The sequence below is a fragment of the Astatotilapia calliptera genome, chromosome 11 (assembly GCF_964374335.1).
Source record: "Astatotilapia calliptera chromosome 11, fAstCal68.1, whole genome shotgun sequence".
In the NCBI taxonomy this organism is placed as follows: Eukaryota; Metazoa; Chordata; class Actinopteri; order Cichliformes; family Cichlidae; genus Astatotilapia; species Astatotilapia calliptera.
In genome coordinates, this window is record NC_137432.1 from 28,067,883 (window position 1) to 28,088,016 (window position 20,134).

General features: G+C 41.8%; 1 protein-coding gene across 2 annotated transcripts; it reads left to right on the forward strand.

Moving 5' to 3' along the window:
• Positions 1 to 1,729: 1,729 nt before the first annotated feature.
• On the forward strand, positions 1,730 to 19,020 carry stk40 (serine/threonine kinase 40). 2 transcript variants are annotated; one of them, XM_026184227.2, is made up of 12 exons: positions 1,730 to 2,070; positions 3,770 to 3,954; positions 5,226 to 5,352; positions 5,783 to 5,868; positions 6,861 to 7,004; positions 8,232 to 8,456; positions 8,785 to 8,837; positions 11,840 to 11,955; positions 13,129 to 13,273; positions 13,543 to 13,662; positions 13,835 to 13,913; positions 14,528 to 19,020. In XM_026184227.2, the coding sequence occupies exons 2-12, from the start codon at positions 3,949 to 3,951 to the stop codon at positions 14,744 to 14,746; spliced, it is 1,320 nt and encodes a 439-aa protein (XP_026040012.1). In that variant the 5' UTR covers positions 1,730 to 2,070; positions 3,770 to 3,948; the 3' UTR covers positions 14,747 to 19,020. The 2 variants fall into 2 exon arrangements, with proteins under 2 accessions (XP_026040012.1, XP_026040014.1); XM_026184229.2 differs by lacking the exon at positions 3,770 to 3,954.
• The last annotated feature ends 1,114 nt before the right edge of the window (positions 19,021 to 20,134 follow it).

A 20,134-nucleotide genomic window follows, 5' to 3' on the forward strand; every position in this document is an offset into this window, starting at 1 on the left:
GTAGTTAACACTTTCAAGCAGTAGGTGGCGCGATCTGACTTTGCAACACAGTTTGTATTAAGCAATGTATCACACGGGACTCCACTTAGTTAAAATCCTGCAAAAAAAAAAAAGTGATCACTGTGGAGGACTCAATGAAGTGCATTTTAAAAGTCAGAGCAATTAAGGCTTTGTATGCTTAAGCATTTACCAGCAAATTTGAAAACTACAATCACCATGCTTCAATATCTCCACAAAACTTCTCTTCTGCAGTACAAACACCTAATGAGAACTGCTACTGAAACAGTTGTCTCTTGTACGTGTTATGTCTGCAGTCAGACTGTGATTGTCTCACACTCACGCACACACACATCAAAATGGAGCATACCATGCAAGAAAAACATGCTGAGACACTTCTCCAGATTGATGTTGGGGAGGAGGATTCTGGTGAGGTCTTCCCAATAATCTTGGCAAAGGGGAGACAAGAAACACTGTATGCCCTAAGGATACAGCCTACTTCCAAAACAAACAGAAACTTAAGCTCATACCAGTCATCCTGCAAGACTCTTTATTAGAATCAGCCACCTGAATCAGCAGCACTTCAGAAGAAACAATGCTTCACCATAAAGCTTTGCAAACAAAAACTGCACTTCTTGTTCAATTGGTGCACGCAGTAATATAAAAAGGGGGGTGATTTTGAATTAATAATGTCCATGCAGCCTTGTCCTAAGCATGATAACAACAACCCTCTAACAGGTTTTCCCATAGACCCCATGTTTGAGTTATGATTCAGTTTCCTCTTTAAAAACTGTGGGCAGGACACTATAAAGCCACAGGGTGACATGCGTTTCATGTGGCTGGGGGTATATGCTCGGCTGAGTCAAGGCAGGAAGACTAGTGCAACTCAAATAAGGATCTGATATTTAGGTTGCCCTCTCTGTGTCTGTCACATCTTCCCACTGGTTTGAAACTGGTACACGTGGGTGGAATTTAAGGTCAAGGTAAGTCTAAATTGAGATAGGTGGGCTCTCCTAAATGCCACTGTCATTCAAGACTGTTTTTACTGAGTAAATGACTAAGACTTTTACTTTTGAGTGGGGTCTACTGGTTGGCTGTTGCTGAATAACATACAGAGAGCCCTTGTCAAGAAGACATTTCTCCAAATTGATCTAGAAGAGAGGGACCAGATATCGTAAATATGTTATGTATTTATCAGATGAAGATCTGAATGAATTCAGTGATACACAGTTTCACTGAGTCATATGGTTGACCTAAATTAAGTGTACTATGTAGGTCATTAAAGAGAATCTGCAAGGTAAAGCCTTATGAAGCAACAATTCAGAGATCTCCTTACGTAATTGTGCACGAAACAGTTAAATGAAAAGTAAAGTCAGTGAGTAAAGTTAAAGACTGCTGTGTTTAATGTAATATTATAAATTATACGGAATTCCCTTTAATGTTAGATTTAACAAATGCAAGTTGTTTAATGTAAAAGCTTCACCCCTATTAATCCCGCTTCATTGTGAGTACAATCTTGCTCAAATAAACAAAGGAAAAACCCATGATTTATCATATTATCTGTAATTAAGTTGCCAGCAAAACATGACATTGCAAACATCATCCTTCAGTATGATTTACAATAAGCCTCTTCAACTCTTATGTAATCATTTTCACTTTGCAACTTTTATGATGCAAAGATAATATTTTTTAAAATGCAAGAAAGAACGCTAATTAAATCTTAGACTGTCTGGCAGACAGTCTTGTAGCTAAACTTCTATTTGCATAGAATTTCATCATCACTCTGAAACGGCTATGAAAAAACTGTCTGCATTGGTCGAGTGCGGCTGTCAATCAAATAAATTGTGTGCGTCATTTCCGTTGTCAGGTGGCGCTGTCGCTGTGGAAAGATGCGATCAGCGAAGAGCGGAGGCTTTTCCTTAATTGCTCATTTCGGTAATAGAGGCTAAAAAAGCCTCTGTGGTGTCTGCTGTGTAAAACGAGAAGCGCCTCACATCTACCGCAGCGTTCACCGAAGAAATGTCCATGTTTTAAGGAGGCGACACAGATTTAACCCGGCGGTTTAGGCTCGAGGTAAGTGAGATGGTGACTACGTTGCTATCTAGCTTTTTGGCACGGCTAGCCAGCTGTAATGTTACCTACTTTGTTTAAATGGCCTGCCGCCTCCTCTGTAGCCTCGAGCTTGGCGTTAGCTCACATCGCTCGCCAGGAGCAACCATATTTAAACCTCTTGGGTACGCGAGAAGACACGTAAAGCAGCCGTATTTCAGCTAACAGCCGCTCAGTGTAGTTGTCACCGAAATACTAACTCCTTGTTGTGCTGTGTGCCCCCTTTGTGTAGTCGGTAGATCCGTATTTAGCCGAGTAAATCGATCATATTCGCTGCCGTACTAAGTTTGTATGCGTGCCTAACATTGGTTTTATGTCGCTGTCGGTAAGTGTACAATGTAAAAATAACTTGCCTTGTGGTGTTTAAGCAATTGCCGCAATCAAGCATTCATTTATTCGCGCTTTGCAGTCTGGTTTAGATGCGTGTACCTAAACGTTTGAGATCGTTCAGGTAGTTTTTGTTCAAAGAGATCTATAGAAGAGCCAGACATCAGCGTCTGGCTGCTGGAGTACTGAGCTGCCTGTAGAGTGAATTTGTCCAAGTTGCAAAGCATAACGTCAGCGCTTTACGCTACGACCCGTCTCGTTTACAGTGCTTGCTGCCAGGACTGAACGGTGTCCAGTCCAGACCTTGTGGTTGCAAAATGGCACCAAACGACGTGTGCGTGTGCGCGTTTGTAGTTATTTTTGTCAGGTGATTTGCAATGTGACCTTGTGTCCACGACGTTGGTGTATGGTCAAGGGCGTTGTTTTTGCCAGAATCTAGTCGGCTGCATCTAGGAGCAGGGGCAGCGTGTGAACGGATATCAGTAGCATTGCATTTAAGCATAAGGACTGGAGATCTGACCTTGGAGTTACTTTGTCTGTAACTGGCTTTGCATCTGTGCATGTGTTATAGCATACCTTTCTGCACGGTTTTACTTTGTAATGTTTACTACCGAAGTGCCATTTTGCTTTTTCTCCATCTCTGTACTACCTTGCTATCGCAGTTCAGCTTTTCTTGCAGGCCAGACAAGTGGCTTGGAGTCTGGGTGGGTGGATCTTGAGACACCTACGTGGTTGTTTTGTTCTGATACTATTTAAGGAGCCCACATTTCTCGTGGGCACTGGCAGCGTGTCTCTCCTCCTTTTGTGTGATATGATTCAGAGGTTTTATCTGTTCTTGTCCTCCATCTGATACAGGCAGAGGCAGCCTTGCTTACTAGATCATAGGCTGTGCAGAGAGGCACAGCAGTGTCGGAAAAGGAACCGTGTGTTGTCATCACGCTGAAGTAATTTAGGTCAGTGTGGATAAATTGGTTAAATTGACCTTTGCTTTCTTTGATGACTCAGGTTGGCTCCACAGTACTGCAGCTAGTTTTTAGTAAGTACATGAATAGCTTTGGGTTCATTTGTGTGTTGTATCTGCCTATGAGTCATTTTAGTGTTGTAGTTCAAGGTGCATAAGCATTTCGGCTTATTCGGTTGGAAGAGAGAGTTGCTCCATGTACTTATTTAACTCTTGCACTCATCCACAATTTAGTTTATTTTCTGGAAACGCTGGAAGCCCCGTGTACACGGTTCGTTCTGTTAGCTTCTTTGGCGGCTGCCTGAAAAATTAATTTCCTGCCCACAAGTCTCATAAATTGTAATGCCTAATTATCTGTTGCTTTGTGTCCTCTAGTGTAAGATGCTTTCTTACTACTGGCAGCATGACTTGGTGTCACTCTGGCTTGTGCCATAAATGCAGTCAGAAAACCTCAGCTCATCAGACTCAGTGGGTGATGACTAGTGGAGATGGAGACAGATGGGCGAGAGACATGATGATGACACTGTCTGCTGTCTGGGATCACAAAAAGCCTCATGGAAGTGAGAATTCATACCAGCTCTACTGACTGCCAACTGTCCTGCCTCCTCTCTGCCCAAAAAAAAAAATTACTAACTGGCAGTGGTGCACGATTAGTTTTGAAACAGGAAGATGGGCAGGTTCATTAAAAAGAATTTTCTGGAGTTTGTCGGATGCAAGATTGAGATATTCTAAAGCTTTTTGGGTCTCCATCAAACTTTAAAAGATGTTGTATAATATAAGGTTTTTGTGTGTGGGGAATCTCTGCTGTGGCTCAAATATGCATACTACTTATCAGTGACATTTAACGTAGAGATGCGACACTCAGATATATCGCTTGTATGTGGACATTTTGTGTGAGCTTTTCTATCTCTAAGCTGCACCTGCCAGAGGCTTGTGCAGACTCTTATCGGTGTCATCGCTTAGACTTTTAAGGCTCTCTGGACGACAGCTGGGTGAATCATTCCTCTCGGTTCAGGGCACTACTTCCCTGTTATGGGAAACGGATGGGGTTTCATTACATAGGAACTCTGTATCAGTAAACAAAACATGCTGCATACCTCTTGCTCTCTGAATTCTGGGAGGCAGATCAGATCTGCTGTGTCAGTTAACGTAGTTTGTGCAATGATGTGTCACACTCTCTCTGCTTTTTCTGGCATGTGAATAAAGTTCCTATCAGGACACTTTATTTTATTTATTTTCCCCCTCTGTAGTTAGAATATATCCGTTCAGATAGTCCTGGCTGTACAACAGATTTAGAGCGGAAGGATTTTCTGAATCAAGTCCACTGCAGCAGGAAAAGCTAAAGATTAAAGTATTAATCGGAAAAGCTTCCATTTTAAACAGTATTGTGCAAGTGGCTCTAATTTATGTGAAAGTGCTAGCTGTTTAAATTGCAGATTTTGGCACATTAACATAGGCTGTTGGAGATTGAATCTGAGGTGTTACCCTTGCCACGAGCAGCTATTAGTCGGAATGGTGCTGTAATGGCCTCGCATTGACACTGAGGTGTCGGTAACTGAGTGTGGAATATTTAAAGGTGGAGGTGCTACAAAGCCTTCCCCATTGTTCTTTCTACCACAGTCTGCAGAACTATTGCTAAGTTTATAGTAGATATGTTAAACATGTATCACTAGTTTTAAAAATACAGACTTGATTATAGATGAGTAGTACATGACCTCTGTTCAATTTGCTTTGTTTTTTTGGTTTTTTTCCCCCCCAGTCAGATGCATGCACTTTCCCTTTAACCTGACGGTCTTTATCTGATGTGCTAATCAGATTTATTCCCCTGTAGAGCTCCAGTATGTCTAAGCGGCGCTCGTCGGAGAGGGGGGCTGGTGAGACATCAGGCAGAGCCAGCAAGCTGCAGAGTCCCGGGATATCCGGTAGTAATGCCAAGAGAGCTGGGCCCTTTATTCTTGGTAAGGACACTAGTAGTGTTTGCTCAGTTCTGAAAAAGGTTGAAATGTTGGCTGGATGAAATTTCACCTAGTGTGCATTGTAAATATGCTTCACATGAATACAGGAAATAGGGGGGTGTCTGTCTGTGTATGAAGGGCCTAAGACAAGAATTTGAAGAATTTTTGCAGATCGTCATGACATTGACTAGAAAGGTCTTAGTCTGTTTGAGCAACTTTATTTCCTCCCATTGAAAAAATAATTTCTTTCCTATACTATAAAATGTACATTGGACACAACTCTTCCACTCTTTGCAATACAGACTTCCAAAGAAAACATTACACTTGAGGTGTTAATGGGTAAATGCAGCCTTTAATGAGTGGCAGTGAGAGCACACACACTTCAGCATGTAGCCTTTTGGTCATGCAGCTGTTCCCTTTCGTGTCCTTGCAGGGCCTCGCCTGGGCAACTCACCAGTGCCGAGCATAGTGCAGTGTCTGGCCAGAAAAGACGGCACAGATGACTTCTATCAACTCAAAGTAAGCCTGTCTGGGTAGAAATGTTGTTGTTTTGTGGTGTTTTGAGTTTCTTTCTTACAAACATATGACTCAATTAAGATTGGGCATCTTGTTCAAAACAAAGCTACGTCACCTGTAGACACCTGAACTTTTGACCTTCCTTTTGTTGCTGTTCATTTTATTGCCCTGTTTAAGTCTAGCAGTCAGTTTACTGGGACTGTTCGATGTTTGTTAAACAAGTGGGGAGCTTTACAGTTGAGTGGAATGAGGGTTTGCGCCACCTGTAATGTCAACTTTTAAACCTCACAACCCTCCGTCATACGTATGACACAGAGCTTGTTTACTTCATTGACCTGAGTCCAGCTCGACCCTGTTTACTCCAGAACTTGGTGACTTAAGTCATTAAATGTTTTGTTTTAGGACTGAAGAGTAAGCAATTAAAGTGCGCCTTTTTTGGGGGGGCGGGAACGCTATCTGTGCCTTTAGCCCTTTTCTATTAGTACCTACTCAGATGACTCGCCATAGTTTTCCGGGTTTTCCATTAGGTCATAGTACCTCGTACCAGGGACTAAAGTAGTACCTGCTCAGCCAGGGTGCCAAAGTGATCAGAGGAGGTGGAAAAAATGTGACGCTGTCACCAATTGGCTGATCAGTGGTGTCGCTCGATGAGTCATGAAAGCATCTCGTTCACGAAAATCAAAACCACCTTTTTAAACCTGGAAATCGGGGAAAAGGTTACAAAAAACATTTTGTGATCCCAGAGTCTGACGAGAAGCCACAGACCAAGCAGCAGATATATAGTTGCTTCGACGTCCATCTAGTAACGTTGGTATCGCATAGCGTCACGGGACACTTGGCTGTGTTGCTATAATGACGACCACACACATTAGGTGCTACTCGAAAGGAATGGGGAAAAACCTGTCGGGTTGATCCGAGTAAATGCTAATGGAAAAGGGGCTTTTATAAACTCTTGTCTTGGGGCCTAATGTCTGCTCTGTGTGTGGTTACTGCAGATTTTGACGCTGGAGGAACGAGTAGACTCTGCCAAGGAGACACAAGAGGAGAGGCAGGGGAAGATGCTGCTGCACACCGAATACTCACTTCTTTCTCTGCTGCACAACCAAGATGGTGTGGTCCACCACCATGGCCTCTTTCAGGTAGGCTGAGACTTGAGTTGAGTTGCTTTTTGCTTTTGTCAGTGTGGAGGGATAAAATGTTTCTTAGTTAATGTTAGGAATATAAAGTTTTTTTGTTGTCTTTTTGTTTGTATTTTTTTCAGTCAATATTTGCTTTAACTGTTGTGCAAATAAGATATGCTAATGGAATCAACCTGTGTCGTCTATTTTGAACCACTTATTGATTGGTCCTTATTTGGCATCTAGTTATGGCTGAATTTGTCCTCATTGTAAAGAGGTCTAAGAATTTAAAACGCTTTATTGATTTATCTACAGTGAAGTTTGTTTGGCTGGCAAAGAAGTGTCTAATATCCAAAACTATGAAAACTTTCTGCCAAAATGTTATTTTAAACATTGCACTGGCCTAGAACCTCACAAGCTGTGCATTAGTCAGCACTAGGTCGGCAGGCATTCTATATGTGGAGAGGTTTCTATCACTTTCTATTCATTTTAGAATATGGTTTCATTATGCAAGTACAAGTAACGGCATGCACTTATCAGCTCAGTGGCAGCAGTAAGCTTGTCAGCCAGCTGTTATTCTCTTATCCAAGTGGTTTCAAAAGAGAAGTGGGAGTGCCATTAAAACTATATTTATCTGCAGTCATCTTCTGTTTACACTCACATTTATTCATAATGACCCCCACCGCCCACCTACCTTTTCACCTGTCTTCCCGTCGGCGTCCTCTTAACGTTGTTATTGTTAAATCTCTGTCTCCGTTTCCTCTTGTCTCTCTTTCACATCCTGTCTCTTTCATTCTGCCTGTGTTCTCAGAATAGCTGCATTGAGCCATGCACTCTGATTCATTTAGGCTTGTGATATTGATTGGATTATTATAGTGCATCTGTGCTGTGAGAGGCTGGGTTTAATGTACTGTTTAAGAGGTGCTGACTGAATCTTAAAAAAAAAAAAAAAAAAAAAAGACAATCTGATACAAAAATCAATAAAGTGGTGTCTCTGCTAGGTGGTGCTGGAAGATGGAATCGCCTATGCTGGTCTATAGCACCCAGTGTTTCAGGGTAGATGTTGTCTTTATCTTGGGTACAGGCAGGCTGTTAATGGCTCCTGCGCTGCAATCTTTATTTCCAATCAATCTGTTAAATCTATTTGATCAGCTGATAGCAGAAAGCCCTTTTGTTTGCATGTGGTTTTGTTACCCCTTTTTGACTGGATATGCTGCATATTAAACGCATTACCTTTTTATTCTCCAGGATCGAGCCTATGAGATTGTGGAGGACACGGATGCTAACAAAATGCGCAAGATGAAAAAGCGTCTCTGCCTCGTGCTGGACTGCTTGTGTGCACATGACTTTAGTGACAAGACGGCAGATCTAATAAATCTCCAGCATTATGTCATAAAGGAGAAGCGCTTGAGTGAGCGGGAAGCCATTGTCATCTTCTATGATGTGGTGCGTGTGGTGGAGGCTCTTCACAAGGTAAATCTAAACGGATTGTGCTCGACTCATCGAAGAGCATTGTAAAGAATATTTCCCGTTGCACCACTCCAGTGTGTCTAAATGAAACTATGATTGTGCAATTTTCTGAGCAAACAGTTTGGATACTGCAATGTTTTGTCAACTGTTTAGAAAATACTTTTTTTTCTCCCCCCCCCCCCCCCCCCCTTCTATCATCATTTCTGATTACTCATTTCCCATGCTCCTGTGCCACTCCTAGAACAGATTGTTGTGATACGAATGATTCACAAAGCACAACATAACCTTTTTTTTCCTTTTTTTTTTCCCCCCTACTTTTTCCTGCTTGCAGAAAAACATTGTCCACAGAGACCTCAAGCTGGGAAATATGGTGCTGAACAAGCGGTAAGATGTGCAGCTTTTATTTCAGCACGGCATGTTAGTTGGCCAGTAATTCCTCCCATTATAGTGGGTGAGTTACTTTAGTGTGCCAGGCTTCATTCTCTCGGCTCACATGTGCATTAGGTCTAAACTGGCTCCAGCAGCCTGCTTCCAGTGTATATCTGAACATCAGTACAACCAGAGGTCGTGTTCTTAGATTAAGGGCAACATCAGTATCAGGAAACGAAAGCCTCACCATTTTGTGCTTAACACTTCACCCATGTGTGTGACTTCCTATTGCTGGATTTGTATTTCTATTTTTTTTTTTTTTTCCTTTCTTAAAAATGAGAGGCAAACTGGGCACTGGTTATGCAGGACCTTAGGTGCACCTCAGGTCAGATTTGCCATGCAGAATGAAAAACTACTCATCTGTAAACCATTCAACTGTTTAGAAAAGTGTATTGAGGGGTAAAACTGCCCCCCCCCCCCCCCCCCACACACACACACACACACACACACAATGGAAGTGCTATTTTTAGAGTTTAGACAATTGCAAAATGTTAAAGATGCATAAAGTTGTCTCAGAAAAAAGTTAAACATTAGGAGGACACAAAACCTCTTTAATTAAGGACTGAATGACTAAAGCTGACAGTGTTGTTCGGCCATGATCTGCAACTACTTGTACTGAGATGTCATGTACTTGGTTTATCTGCTTTATTGCACACTTTTTCATCTACTGCATCAGCACCCATAACAACCTGCAGTAGTAGTGATGAAACAATGTTTAGACCAGGGTAGGAGGGTGGTGGGGAGAGGAGCAGACGAGTGGAACACTCCGTCCCAGCTGGAGACAAAGGAGAGGCCTGCCAAAGGCCCATAGCTCAGAGCTGACTCACACCACCATGTACTGCACACACAGTCATCATTTATTTCATTATTTACACTACAATCCCTTTTCTGCATCTGTTGTCTGATCTATGCCCTTTTGTTATATCATTTTTTTTTTTTTTAATCCATCGTCCGTCCGTCCGTCCCCTCCCCATTTTAGGTTAATATTTTTATTTATATCTGTAGGTTGTCTTGTCTTTTTTCCCTCTTTGCAGTAGAGTCACCACTTGTATTTACAAACAATAGACTTCATAGCATACAAGTGCATCATACTTGTTGGTTGGCATGTTTCCTCATGACCCCACCCTGAGTACGTATGACTGTAATGTCAGTGTGCGATTTCAGTGCCAGCTGTTAACAGTATATTATGAATCCGTATTCAGGGTCACTATATTTAGATCTATAGGAATTCCTAATTTTAGATTCCATAGGCGTATGTGGATATGAACTACATAAATGTGTCTTTTTAAATTCTGTAAAAGCTGACAAACTCCTACTATAATCGAATTAAAAAAACGAAAATACAGTTGTATTAGACATGTAGTGGCTTTTGCATTGAAAACATTTTGTTACACAAAAACCTGGAACTTGGTAAGACCATTCAAATCAGTGGTTCCCATAATCTGCAAAATGAAAGTCTCTGAACAAGTTGCCCAGCGTGTAACCTCTTCTTGTCAGCTGGTGTATTATGATCAGAACATTGTGGGGAAGGAGAAGTCATGGGAGTTATTTAGGTTTCTGGTTTCCTGACTTGCCCTGGGTCACATGACCAGGAAGCAGAGATGATGTGGTCTCTCTTGCGTCCTCAGGGACCCTTGCCTCACGAAGCAAACATGCAATTTCATTTACCCAATCTCCGGTGCAAGAATAGAAGCCTGTGTCGTGATGCACACAGACAAAAGGACAGATCTCTCTATGAAGGAAGCTTTTATGTTGAGGGTCCTTGAAGCATTGCCCTCTGTTCCTTTGGCCTATCCTTGTGCAGATCACAAGGCTGCTGTGTGGTTACAGTGACTTGAATTACAAAAGCTGTTAAAGGGTATTGATAACATAAAATTCTGAAAATCAAATTGCGACTTTTTCATAGGAAGATTGGAGGATTTTAGTCAGAGCGTTTAGCCAGAATTGTCATGGGAATAGTGAATGAAAAACGAGGCAGGGTGTGAAAGTGAGAGAGAATAGGGGAAGCTGTTGACCTTAGGCTTTTTAGAAAGCGGATGTGGGTGAAGAGCATGATCCAAAGGACCCGAGCTAGTACACGATGGCTGCTTTTGTGTGCGAGTGCCCCCCCCCCCCCCCCTTAGCGTGTTAGCCCTGGGAGTGATCGTGTGGGTTTGAAGTTGTTTGTGTACATATTTTAAACTTGAGCTTTATATATTCATTTAACAGCCCATCACCATGCAGGCTTAGTCATCGAAACAATTATTCTAAACCACAGGTTGACTCATGTTTGTCAAAGTGCAGCTTTGCTTTTTGCTTTTTTCCCCCCCTTCCCTCTCTGCTAAAGGAACATAGTGCACAGTCCCTCAGTTTGCTCATGGCAAATTTAACTGCACTGAATCAAAGTCTCATTGGAGAAATCCTAGTACTACCAGGGAAGCAAAGTTAATCAAACCTGTAAAAAGAGTGAGTCTCTGAAGCACCACTGTATCTGGACTGATGTTGTTCTCATAAAGGCTGTAGGCCAATAATAGCTAACACCATACCATCGGTGCTTATTTGTATTAAGTATATTAGCTTTATGCATGGTTTCAAAATTGAGATTTGGCTACAGTTTGTCTTTGATCCAAAGTATTCTGCAGTTAAGCCCTGTTGCTCTGAGCATAAAGTTGTTGTTTTTGTTTTTTTGTTAAGATGCCAATACTGCATGTAAAAGCTTTCAACAACTTTTGCAGAGCTTGAAGCCAACTTTATCATTTGTTGTATTTTTTATTTATTTATTTAAATCAAGCCTTAGGGGCAAGACAAGTCTTTATTCCGTTAACTGAATGTGTTGTGTTAAGTCTGAACTGTGTTTTGAGCAAGATTGTTGAGAACATTAAAAAAAAAAAAACAACAAAAACCCCCCTATCAATGGGAATATTGTGTTCACCGTTTGATTGAAAGCATTAACAAGTTTGTTTTGCATGTCCTCACAGGACTCATCGAATCACCATCACAAACTTCTGCCTGGGAAAGCACCTGGTGAGTGAGGATGACCTTCTGAAAGACCAGAGAGGAAGTCCAGCTTACATCAGTCCGGATGTACTAAGTGGTGAGTGAGGGTTTCAGGCATGGATTGTTTTTTTTTGTTTTTGTTTTTTTTGTTCTTTGACCAATTGTACCAACTATCAGAAGTGAAATGGGTTTGCTTAGTGTGGGTGAAACAAGTGTGCAGGGTTTTTTGTTTGTTTTCCTTTTTTCCCTCCTCCCTCCAAATGCAGACTAGAAATGTCTGAGTAAAATTATGGAATCGTGATTCCTTCTCTGAAGCCAGATAGGAACTTTGTTTTTGTGTTGTTGGTTGTTTTTGGTTTCATAATGCTTAGCAGTCAGGTCTTGTGTTGGATTTTCCGGTTATTGAGCAACCCAGAGGTATGTTGCAATCCTGGACTGGCAAAAGCAAGAAATGGCCTTTTTGCTTTTATTTGAGTAATCGCAGTGATGTTGCATCCTACTGCTGTATGGTATGCATCTGCAAGGGGAAGCTACTTCTTTACTCTTGTTGCTCTGCTTTTTTTGGCTTTTTTCCTTTTCCCCAGCTTGATGGTGCTTCTGTTAAAATTGCACACCCAAGTGCCACTATTAACGCCAATTCAAAAAGAACTTTAATTACTGATTTCCAATGCAAACTCTAGGACAGAAAACAAGAGAAGTATAATTTCAAGCGCAGTTCTTTCATGTCCAACCAGTCAAACTGTAGATAAAACCGCAGCGTGTATATCAGCATAATGTGACAGGCACACAATTAAACAGAGCTTCAGTGACTCATACAGTGATGACTCACTAGAGGGAAACTACTCCCATCTACCCTTTCCCCTCCCATCCCCTGCCTGTGTGTCACAAGCTTTAACATAATTGCCTGCTGCTGTTGCTGCCGACTCCCTGGCTCTAACAACAACACTGCCTATGGTCATGCACAGCCATGACACTCCACCCTCGCCAGCATCAGCTTCTCATTGTTGTTCTTCTGATTTAATGTCTCGTCTGGCTTTCAAAACATTTTTTTTTTAAGGTGCTTCTATTGGAAGTTTCTTTGAAGTACAACAGATGTGGAGTATTTGCTTATACTGTTAATCATTAAACCTCGTGATTTGATGGCAATTTAACTTGCTGAACAGTTGGTTCCTCCTCACAGGGCAAAAACTGACATTGCACCAATTGTCAACCTGTTTTCTGTTTGTCATGCATGCTAAATAGACCCTTATCCCCTCCTTCCTGCTTCCAGGTCGACCATATCGTGGAAAACCTAGTGACATGTGGGCGCTTGGTGTTGTTTTATTCACAATGCTGTATGGCCAGTTCCCCTTTTATGACAGCATGCCTCAAGAACTCTTCCGCAAGATCAAGGCTGCTGAGTACTCCATCCCAGAGTGAGCATTTATCTTTGTGGAGATTTAATTAAAGTGATCACATTAATATGACATTTTGCTCTGTTATTATTCTTTCATTCAAATTTGTTCTGAGATACAATCTTGCATTGTCTTTTGTTGTACTGCAGTAAAATCAAGGATTTAAATGCATTTGCTTTCGACAGCATTTTGATATTTATTTCAAACCTGACCTTGTAGAGGTTTTTGTTTTAGGTTTTTTTTGCTTTAAAGAAAAATCTTGTCCTTTTCCCTTACACCACCATTTATAGGGACGGCCGTGTGTCAGAGAACACGGTGTGCCTAATCCGAAAGCTACTGGTGCTGGACCCTCAGGAAAGGCTGACTGCAGGAGAGGTGCTGGAGTCCCTCGGTGCCATCATTGCCTCATGGTAATTGCGCCACCTGCTGGATGTTTGAGTGAATCAGATGTTTTGCATTTTGTTTGCAGAGAAACGAAAAAATTTGAATTGCACTGCTTTATTTGCACATTTCCTGGTATTGGCTATAAACCATTTGCAGACAGACAGTTCCTAACGATTAATGTGTTATGTTTAATCACAGGCAGTCAGTTTCAGCAATGAGTGGCCCTTTGCAGGTGGTTCCAGATATTGATGATCAGGTCAATCACCCGGAACAAGAGGTAAGATCTTGGAGGAAAATTACATTTAAACTTAATAATAATGGATTGGATTTATATAGCGCTTTTTAAGGCACCCAAAGCCAAAGACAATACCACTATTCATTCACTCTCACATTCACACACTGGTGGAGGCAAGCTACAGTTGTAGCCACAGCTGCCCTGGGGCAGACTGACAGAAGCGAGGCTGCCATATCGCGCCATCGGCCCCTCTGGCCAACACCAGTAGGCGGTAGGGTAAAGAGTCTTGCCCAAGGACACAACGACCAGGACAGAGAGCCCGGGGATCGAACCGGCGACCTTCTGGTTACAGATGCGATTCCCAACCCCCTGAGCCACGGTCGCCCTAGGATACACAACTCAAAGGATACATATGCAGCAGGAGCTACATACTGAAAGTGGGTCTTAACAACATTGTAGCCACAGACCATAGGGAATTTGGGTGACCCAAAAGTGATGAATCACTTCCAGTTTGGACACAGCCAAATTGAGCGTCCTTGATGCAACTATCAAAAGTTGAATATTAAATTTTAGTTACAAAAATCTCTTTACACAATGTTGACTTTTTGCTACCACACTAACTGCAGCATATTGAACTGGATGCTTTCTTTCCTCAGGCCAAGGTGATAGAAGAGTCTTCGCAGTACGAGTTTGAGAACTACATGCGGCAGCAGCTGCTGCTAGCTGAAGAGAAGAACACTATCCATGAAGCCAAGAGCTTTCTCACAAACCGTCAGTTTGGCAGCATCCCACCTGTAAGGCGTCTTGGACACGATGCTCAGCCTGTCAGCCCACTAGATGCTGCCATCTTGGCACAACGTTTTCTGCGGAAGTAATCCCTCAATGACCAATTCTGGACTCTGGCCTCCCAGGAAGTAAAGAAACCTGCAGAGTCTAGAGAGGACTGGTGTAAACCCATTCCCCTCACCCCCCTCACCCACAAAATTGAACTTGCATACAGGAGGCCTGAGCTGATGTACAGACGGCCTTGTATGTAGGTGGGGTTTTGGCAGTCTAGGTGGAACAGATAGAAAGTGGGTACCAGAACAAACTGCCAACCCAGAACTTCACTTCTCCTGTCTGAATCCTCTTGTGAAACATGGCAAGGCCTGCAGGAAGATCTGAACCAAAGGTTCCTGTCTTCAAGTCGCCCACAGTCAGATCTCACTGTGCAGCAGACGTGATTGCATAGTTTCACACGGCCCCAACACAAGGCTCTGCCTGCAGTGTTGAAGAAACTATCAACCCTGTGTTCCTCCTCTGTCGAGGATGCCCTACTGTAACACTTCCCTTCCCAACCAATTCTGGATCCCCTGAGCAATACAGGACCAGAATCATGTAGCAACCCCCTTTCTTCCTAGTGGTAATGGTATTGCCTCAAGTCGGATCACTTGATCACAGATGTCACTTCTGTATACCTCCATTCCAACCTCCTCTCCTCACTCCTTCCTCTCAGTCTGTTTTCCTGTAATGTTTCTGTCTGTAACTCTGACTTCAAATCAATCTACCTCTCTGTCTCTCTTCTGTTGGTAAACCATGCTCACTGTTCTGAGACAAGGGATTGTAACAATTGAATCTTGATGCCACCAGTGACATAGCATTAATGTTTTCTGTCAGTGATAATGCTTTGAAACCTTGTCAGTGGTTTCAAAAATTCAAATAAGCTTTTTTAAATCATAATTAAGTAGCATTTATCCCTATATTTGCATTGAAGAAAGAACTGAAGATCAAAGTATGTACAAGCATCCTTTGGTATTTGCAGAATGCATTGTCTCCCGCTTTTGCTCATCCCTGTGGAAATCTATTTTTAGCATCTAGGCAGCTAGTGTGAGGTACCTGGAAGTTACAATGCCAAGAACTGAATGGGGGAAAAACTGTTGGCTCCTCCCTGCCAAGGCATATTGATAACGCTTCCACAGTGCCAGTATAGTGACGATCGGGCACTGTCTTGTTTCTATTGCCAAAAATCTTGCCTTAAAGTGCCCCTATTATCCTTTGTAGGTTTCCCTGTCCTTTTAGTCTTGCATGACTATTTCCATACATGTGAAATGTCTGAAAAGTTGGAGCCAAGTGCAGTTCAAGGGGAATTATTTGCAACTGTGGAAAATGGTGCTGATGAAATGCCTGAAACTCCTTGCTTATATTCCTCTTTCCCCCCCTCATCTGCATTACTATGTAACACACTGCCATTGTGGCAAAGGTTTGGCATGACCTCAAAGGTCGAGCAGCTGTCTCAGCTACATGCAGACGCAGCCAGCTGCCTCAGTCATTACTTCCTTGCCAGAGTCGCTCCTGCTAACTAAAATGTCACAGCTATAAGCAAAGCACAACAAAAGTTCAGTTGTTCGCTGCAAGCGTGAAAACCGCTTTCTTTGTGTACTCCAGCATCTGAAGAAATTTGAACTTTTCTTCTTAATATTCACGCAGCCATAACGGTTAGGAAGTCGTTTATGTGTTTGGTGTTGGCATGGTGCCCGGCTAACTGTACTTTCCATTTTCTTCTCTTGGGCTCTGGTCATACTAAACTGTATTTTAATGCAGCTGTTTTCCCACTAAACATGTTGTCATGTGAACATGTTTCTGTTGCCACAAAATGGACTGAGTATAAATGGTGTCACAAACACAACCCCCGTGTGTAAATGAGCTGTCACTTTAAAGCCGTTTTCTGACCCCTGCTGCTCTGTACTACAGTTTCTATAAGCGCAATGTCATCTGACCAAAATCCCCTTTACCCAAGTTAGGCATGCATGTGATGGTTGCAAATACTTTTTCCAAGCTTTCACGGAAAAGAAGCAAAAATGTGGCTAAAGCTTTGTTACCACTCAGAACAGGCATTTGTCAAGCCAACTGACCAATGAGCAGGCTTAAGGAAAGGGGGCAAAAAAGGGGTTTCAGTGTAAGTAATGTACAGTGTGAAATTTACCAACCCATCCCACACTCATGCATGTGTGCGTGTGTGTGGACCATGTAAACCTGTTCTGTGGGCACTCCCTCTTTAAGGCCTGTAAATAAGTCTAATAGGGGCACTTTAAATTTACTTTTAGCCAAGGAAACCGGTACCCACAGGCTCATTCAGAATCAAATGGCTTCCAGGTATTTAACTTCCCTGTTTCTCTTTATAAAGACGGATTTGGGATAAGTGTTTCAGTATGAATGTGAATGTTTGACGTGTCCATGAGTGCATGTTGTCTTTCGGGCCAGGCGAAATGATGGTCTGAGGCTGTTAACTGTCTCAGACCCTTTAAGCTATCCTCCAATCATTGTGTTCTGTTATCTGGCCTGCCTCAGTGGCAGACACTGTGAAAACTAGTGCAGGCTTTGCTAAAACCGGGCTTGACTGAATGTTTTAGGGGATGACATTAATGCTTTAAGATTGGAAATGATCACATATCTGTTGCCATTCTCAGGCCTCTCTCTTGTACATGCTTGTATTATCTTATGGCGTAGGCTCCTGGCTGGTAATGAATACTATAAGTCATAGAAAAATTCAAATACAGACTCAGATTTTAAGTTTAGTTGCTGGGTTTTCTTGGCATTCTTAAGTGTTTCTTCAAACCATGGCAAAGCTACTAACCAGTGACTGTTAGGCATTTGTGCACTGCAACTTGCCTTTGCATATTGGTACCTGCTTTCTAGGCTTATTTATATTCAAACTGATTGCATGAACTTAGGCTCTTGAATACTTTCAAATCTTTACTACTTCCTCTTGTAATTTCATACTTTTATTCACTTGTGTAGACTTTCTCCCAAATGCCTCCACTGGAGCTTGCATCACAGACATTGATTATAGATGGTCCCAAAAAAATTAAGTGACATTTCAGACAGTGTCACTTAACTTTGGGTCTGTTTCATTGATTTAGACCAGTGAAGCAGACCCCACATCTTTGCTTTAAGCGTCAGCTCCAACAGTGGTTCTGCTTTAACCCTGTTATTTTGATCCTTTTCTGCCCGTTCAGGAAATGGTAGCATTTCTATTTTGTTTCCATTCTTTGTATTACTAAGTCTTTCTTTCCATTTTGCCATAATGTCTGTGATCACCTTAAGCTACACTAATGAGACTGACTTTTGCATAGTTCTATTTTTTAAAGAAAACAAAATGATACTTGCATGTTTTCCTTATTTTATAGGAGGGGTTGTTTTGTAGTGTTTTGTTTTTTCCTTTTCTTATATTTACTCCCCCAAAAAACTCCCTACACTTGCTGGTCAGTATGTAAATAATGCACCATCATGACTGCCCCAGTCATTGTATCTATTCCACCCCAATGAGATACCAGCTCTGCTTCAACACATGGAATTGATGTGTGCTTTAGCTCACGTTGGCCTTCAAGTACCACATCTGGAGGCTGAAATGTGTAAAGACAGCTGTTGGCTTTCTCCCACCTCAATGTGAATTCCATGGGTTATACAGCAGTATTGTAGTAGTAATAGCATAGGTTCAGTAGTGGCTGTGGGGGTTTTCTTAGCACCATAACTACTGCTGGATTTTTACATTGATACTGTGGAAAGTGTCTTAACACCATCTCCAGTGACACGTCTACAGTTTAGTAACTCAAGAGTTGATGTTATGTCCCCTGAATCAGTGTTTCACTTTCTAGCTAGTGGTTTTTACCACATTCAATGTGTTTTACAGAGTTGTATTGGTAGATTGCATTGTGGACTGAAAGCATGGAAATTGTGAGAGAACTCTGTGTAAAAACACGTGATTATTGCAGGATATTTGGATTTGCCAGTAAAACAAGTTGTAGATGATTGGGTTCCAAAAAAATCTCAATCTAAATTGAAAATCAACCTCCCCAACTGAAAGTAAAAAATTTATACATTTTTTTTTTTTTTTTTTTCCCCTCAAATTTAATTTTACCCTAGTTTTAAAGTTGTCAGTATATAACTGATGTATAGCTGACTGTTTCAACTGGAAACTTGGTGTAGGATGTGTGGCGTAGTTTAAACCCAATGGGAAAATGTGTTGTAAGCTGCTTGGTTGGACATGGGCATCTAAATACAGAAAACTGCGTAATTGTACAGATGAGAACGCGTTTGTATAAAAACATATTTTTCTACTTCATCAGATCTCTACATGCATGTCAGCAATAAACTTTGATATGGAAACATCCAGCTGTCTCATTCTTTCCCACTAGGTGGAGCAGTTAAAACAAAAACAAGACTGCAGTAGGGGGATTGTATTCTAAGTAGACCCATAAAAAGACTACCTCTCCTATATATTCTACCAGATTTGGACAAAAATCTATAGAAAACTTGTACAACTGTTAGACGTCTCTAGATGTGCGGTTTCAGTGCGCCACCCGTGTTATAAATGACTCCCTTTGTACTGTCTCACTCTTGCAGTGACTGTGGTTTTGGACCACACTGAGGTAGGCTTTCTCAGAAAGGAAGCCTCCTGCTGGCTCTGACAGCATTACAGTACCCTGTGGGGCTGGTCTTCCACCTCACCTCATGTCACACCCTCATGTCACTCAGGCCAAAAATGCTACACATGGAAAGCCTATTTTAAGCAGACCATAGACTCATTAAATGTGATACTGACAAAAGTTACTTTTTTTTCCTTTTTTTTTTTTTTTTTTTTTTGTTATGTAATGTATACTTAACCTACATTTTACAGGAATGACTTTTACAGCAGGCCGTTTGTTGTGGAGTTTACATGTGTTCTCTGGATCCTCGGGCTTCCTTCCACAGTCCAAAGACATGTACAGGACTAAGTTAATTGGCAATTATAAATTAACCACAGGTGTGAGTGAGAGTGGTTGTCTAAATATTAGTCCGCTGACAGGTTGGCAAGCTGTCAAAGGTATATCTCTCACCCTGTGATCGCTGGGATTGTGTTCAGCAGCCAAAACCCAGAACTTGATAATGGTTTGGAATTTGTTTTATTCTAATGGTCTTAAAAACTCAACAAGTAGTGAGCAAGGACACAAATGCTGTGCTGACTCATTGACAAGAATGCCTAAGCTTTAACCTTTCCAATATTTGTTGTCTTTTAGTACATTCACAGAACGTCAGGATGGAAAAGTCCAGAACCTTTAAGGGACTAAGCTCTGCTGATTTTTATTCCCTGTAAGCTACAAGCAGCTGGCCTTGAGGATGGCCCATAGATTCATGTGTCACAAACAGGTGTGCGTTAAAGACAACATCAGACATCTGCAATGTTCTTGCTTAATTACCTTGGAGAGCATTATGTATCTGATTCCTCTAGAAAAGTGCAAGAGTGG

Excerpts from the sequence above, each read along its gene's own strand:
- stk40 (XM_026184227.2), top strand. Across the intron at positions 5,353-5,782 it reads AGCTGGGCCCTTTATTCTTG|GGCCTCGCCTGGGCAACTCA; the intron begins GTAAGGACACTA and ends GTGTCCTTGCAG. Across the intron at positions 11,956-13,128 it reads CAGTCCGGATGTACTAAGTG|GTCGACCATATCGTGGAAAA; the intron begins GTGAGTGAGGGT and ends TCCTGCTTCCAG.